The sequence below is a fragment of the Phoenix dactylifera genome, chromosome 3 (assembly GCF_051530095.1).
Source record: "Phoenix dactylifera cultivar Ajwa chromosome 3, Ajwa_hap1_PhDact_Kaust_v1.1, whole genome shotgun sequence".
NCBI classification, from domain to species: Eukaryota; Viridiplantae; Streptophyta; class Magnoliopsida; order Arecales; family Arecaceae; genus Phoenix; species Phoenix dactylifera.
The window spans coordinates 25,487,964-25,492,467 of NC_143192.1; the positions used below are offsets into that span (position 1 = coordinate 25,487,964).

Sequence of the window (4,504 nt, forward strand, 5' to 3'; positions counted from 1 at the left end):
ACCGGTCGCCTCGGCTTGCGCCAGCCTAGGCCGACCAACGAGTGGAATCTCCCGAGGCTCGGGCCTCGGATGCCTGGCTAACCCGATGATCATCCCGGGAGCAGACTAGCCGGAAGCCCCGACCGGTCGCTTCGGCTTGCGCCAGCCTTGGCCGACCAGCGAGCGGAAGAATTTCCTGAGGCCTAACCCTCGGATGCCTGGCTTAGCGCCGGAAGAATTCCCTGAGGACTAACCCTCGGATGCCTGGCCTAGCGCCGGAAGAATTCCCTGAGGACTAACCCTCGGATGCCTGGCCTAGCGCCGGAAGAGTTGCCTGAGGCCTAGCCCTCGGATGCCTGGCTCAGCGCCGGAAGAGTTTCCTGAGGCCTAACCCTCGGATGCCTGGCTTAGCGCCGGAAGAATTTCCTGAGGCCTAACCCTCGGATGCTTGGCTTAGCGCCGGAAGAGTTTCCTGAGGCCTAACCCTCGGATGCCTGGCCTAGCGCCGGAAGAGTTTCCTGAGGCCTAACCCTCGGATGCCTGGCTCAGCGCCGGAAGAGTTTCCTGAGGCCTAACCCTCGGATGCCTGGCTTAGCGCCGGAAGAGTTTCCTGAGGCCTAACCCTCGGATGCCTGGCTTAGCGCCGGAAGAATTTCCTGAGGCCTAACCCTCGGATGCCTGGCTTAGCGCCGGAAGAATTTTCTGAGGCCTAACCCTCGGATGCCTGGCTTAGCGCCGGAAGAGTTTCCTGAGGTTTAACCCTCGGATGCCTGGCCTAGCGCCGGAAGAACTTCGGGAATCAAAAGTCAGCAAGAAGCAACCAAGAGCTAAAAAAAAAAAAAAAAAAAAAAAAAAAAAAAAAAAAAAAAAAAAAAAAAAAAAGAGGACGAGGGCGAGATGAAGAAATATTCAACGTGCATTAATTTTCAGGGCCGAGGCCCATACAATTGGGCAAAGCGCCGACATACAAAAATAAAAAAGACAATGGAAGGTACAAGAGGTCAGCTTGGAGGAACTCCCGGGTCGGGAACGCCGGGCTCATCCGCGGGAGGTAGGGAAGCAGCAGGAGAACCAGCAGGCGATGGCGCCGGAGAGGAGTCCAGGAGGGAGATCTCGCTCAGGTCAACTTCGGGATACTTAGCCGACACCCTTGCCAGGCCCTCCTCGAAGCCCAAGGTGAAGGCTTCGGCCCCCGCGTCCGACGCGTCATGGACAAACTCGTCAGACTGGCGATAGGTCCGCACTGCCTCCGACATATCATGGGCGAACTCGGCGGACTGGCGATAAGCCTCTACCGCCTGACGCCCGATTTCCGCCCTCTTCTCGGCCAGCTCCGCCTCAGCTCGCTCCATAATCTGAGCCTTGGCCTCCAAGACCTTCGCCACAATCCGGCCTTCGGCCTCAGAGGAGACCCTCAGCAGATCAGCCTGAGCCTCTTTATGCTTCGCCTCGGTAGCAACCCGAGCGGCCTCGGCTTCCTTCAGGCGCGAACGGAGCTCTTGGACGTCCGTGCATGACTTCTCCAGGGCCGACTCCAGTTCGCCTAGTTTGGCTTCAAAAGAGCGGATTCGGTCGCAGGCGTTGTCGGCAGACCGCTGGGCCTTCTCCCACCGCTCTCGATAGTCCGCGATCTTCCGAGACTGCTTTTCAGCCCGTTCCTCCGCCTTCTTGACCCTGCTTTCGAGGCCCGAGGCGGCTTTGAGTTGCTCCCGAGCCTCTGACAGTTGCTCCTCCAGGGCGGCGAAGCCGAGTGCCCGCTCTTCGGCCTCCCGGAGCCTCGCCTCGAGGTCCCCGGTCGTCCTGCCTGCCGCAGCCCGGCCTCCCTCTTCCATTGCTTTCAGCCGGTCCTCGGCCTTCGCCAAAAGCCCCGCCTGTTCCTTGTAGCACTCCTCCAGACGGATCATGTACTGGGCGAGCTAAGAAATAGGAAAAATAAGGGAGTCAGGCGGAGAACAACAGAGCCAATAAATGGTGAAAGACGGCCAGAAGAACACTCACCGACATGAGACAGACGCAGCTGGCGGCCCCGACGTCAGAGACATCCAACTCCCGGACCCGCCGACGGTCCTTCTCCAGCAACACTGTTTCGATGAGATTTCGGGCGCCATCGGTAGTGAAGGCAGACCCCGATTTCTCCCCGGAGCCGGATGGTGGTTCTGCAGCCTTACCCTTATCCATCGCCTGGGGAAGAGTCCGGCTGATCACGCTCGGGGCGGGGGTCGCCCCAGGAATTGATAGGGTCCCGCTCGGCCGGGGCCTCGGCGCGTCCCTCCTCGAGTCATCAGGAGCCGACCGAGTCGAAGGCCGGGTTGGGGACCGATCACGTCCGACCCGTCCGTCTTGAGCAGGCTCAGGTGGCACCTCCGGAGTAGCGGCAACCTTACCACCGGAGGGCTGATACAGCGTCAGCTGCCGGTCGGTGCCCACGACATCTCCCTGACCGGTGGGCCCGGACTCGTCGGTCGGCATCGGAGGTATCTCCTTACGGGACTTCTTCGCCGGTGGGGCCCCGCTCGGAAGAGCTCGTTTCCTCCTCCGGACTGCTTCCAGCAGGGACGCCCTACCAACAGCCTTCGACTTCACCGACCGCATGACGTCGTCGACCTCTGCAAGAAGGACGGGATGGTCAGGGACTGAGAAACCGAAAGGAAGAAGGAACGAAAGAGAAGAAAAGAGCTAAAGAAACGATGGCGGACTCACGGTCGGTGGGGACCGAGCTCAAACCGACGTTCACCAAGGTATCCTCAGAAATAAGGCGGCCCACCGGGGGAAGCTGGCCCTCGGCGACCAACCCCTTCAAGGCGGCGACGCCCTCGGATTCCTCCCTCGACAACTTCGACAGGCCAATTGGGGACTTCACCGGCGTCCCCCAGATTGCCCTGATTTCCCAGGAGGGGTCTGCATCAACGAAAAAGAAGCGCTCCTTCCAGTGGTGAATGGAGGTAGGACCCTCCTTGACAAGGCCGCACCCTCGCCGCGCTGCGAAGCACCACCACCCTTTGTCCTGGGGGTGGCCGCTCAGGCCGTAGAGCTCCCAGAAAACGTTCAAGGTGGCGGAAATCGCATGCAAGCGACAGAGAACCTGGAAGACCGTCAGAGCACGCCACGAGTTCGGCACCAGTTGCGTCGGTGCCATTCCTAAACCCCGGAGCACCTGTAAGACTAGGTCTGAAGGGGGAAAGCGGAACCCGGCTTGGAGGATGCCCTCATTGATGGCGATCTTCCCTCGAGGAGGATGAGACATCCTCTCCTCAGGCCCTGGGAGCGTGACATTGCAGGCCTCGGGAAGGTGGTACCGAGCCACAAATCCGTCTAAGTCCTCGGCGACCAGTTTTGACTTGATGCTATCTGCTCCCACTTCGCCCATCCCTAATGGCCAATCTACGGTCAGGACGGGGTCAAGAAGGAGGGAAAGGCCGGAACGACTGGGGTGCACTAGTACAAAAAGAAAAAGTATGAAGAGCTCAAAGTAGAAGAGTGGGAAACTCACTTGAAGAGGAGGAAGAACGGCTCCGAGAGCGTCAAAGGAAAAGCAAGCGAACGTTTCGGCGGCAACAATGGTAGCGCAAAGGAGAAACTCGAAAATGTCCGTAAAGAAGAAGACGGACGGGGGAGGGCCCCCGATTAAATAGGCGAAAGGGCAAGTGACACCTCGATGACGCCAGAAGACGCCTGGCCGCCGAAGGGTCGCTCGCACCCCAAAGGCGAATCGACACCATTAAGGAAGGATGTCCGCCGAAATCCTCAGGTTGCCAGGTCAGCAGCAACCGCCATACGCCATAAAGAAGGCGGGAAGCTTGAAGCGCGCGCGCCTCTCCGAAGGATGGCGGCAATCTCGAAACATCACTCCCTTCACCTGTTCCCCTTCTGGTTCCAGGCTCGGAAGCGGGGGGCTACTGTTATGGGGGAATTGAGCCGCCATGCCCCACGTGATCGGCACGCGTATCCAGGAAAGCTACAGCTGCCCTATGATCCAGCACTCCGACCCCGAGTCGGACCTCCTCGGCTCCGCAGCCCGACCCCGGGTCGGCTGCCCTATGATCCAGCACTCCGACCCCGAGTCGGACCTCCTCGGCTCCGCAGCCCGACCCCGGGTCGGCTGCCCTATGATCCAGCACTCCGACCCCGAGTCGGACCTCCTCGGCTCCGCAGCCCGACCCCGGGTCGGCTGCCCTATGATCCAGCACTCCGACCCCGAGTCGGACCTCCCCGGCTTCGCAGCCCGACCCCGGGTCGGCTGCCCTATGATCCAGCATTCCGACCCCGAGTCGGAGATCTTTTGATAACGACAGGCTATTCTCCAGAGGCACGCCGCGGCCTCCTGCTCCACTACTCCCTGCAACGGCTGTACCCGATGCTGCCCACGATCTCCTGTATCAACCGTACAAAGCGGAGCTCCACTACGCCCTGCCATGACCGTACCCGGCGCTGCTCCACGACGCCCCGTAACGGCCATGTCAGTGGCCATTCTATCGTGCCCCACGACGACAAACCCCCCCGAGAGACCTCCCAGCCAGGTATATAT

At 60.5% G+C, this 4,504-nt stretch overlaps 1 protein-coding gene across 1 annotated transcript; it reads right to left on the reverse strand.

The window, feature by feature from the left end:
* Positions 1-813: 813 nt before the first annotated feature.
* LOC149767999 (uncharacterized) lies at positions 814-2,681 on the reverse strand. The gene is made up of 2 exons (XM_089929519.1): positions 1,978-2,681; positions 814-1,895 (listed from the first exon to the last, which is right to left on the reverse strand). The coding sequence occupies exons 1-2, from the start codon at positions 2,569-2,571 to the stop codon at positions 981-983; spliced, it is 1,509 nt and encodes a 502-aa protein (XP_089785645.1). The 5' UTR covers positions 2,572-2,681; the 3' UTR covers positions 814-980.
* Positions 2,682-4,504: the final 1,823 nt, after the last annotated feature.

What these genes read in the sequence shown, in the direction of transcription:
- LOC149767999 (XM_089929519.1), bottom strand. Translation starts at nt 2,571, where the DNA reads ATGCGGTCGGTGAAGTCGAAGGCTGTTGGTAGGGCGTCCCTGCTGGAA. An exon ending in GCTGCGTCTGTCTCATGTCG is followed by an intron (nt 1,896 to 1,977) that starts GTGAGTGTTCTT and finishes CCTATTTCTTAG; the next exon opens with CTCGCCCAGTACATGATCCG.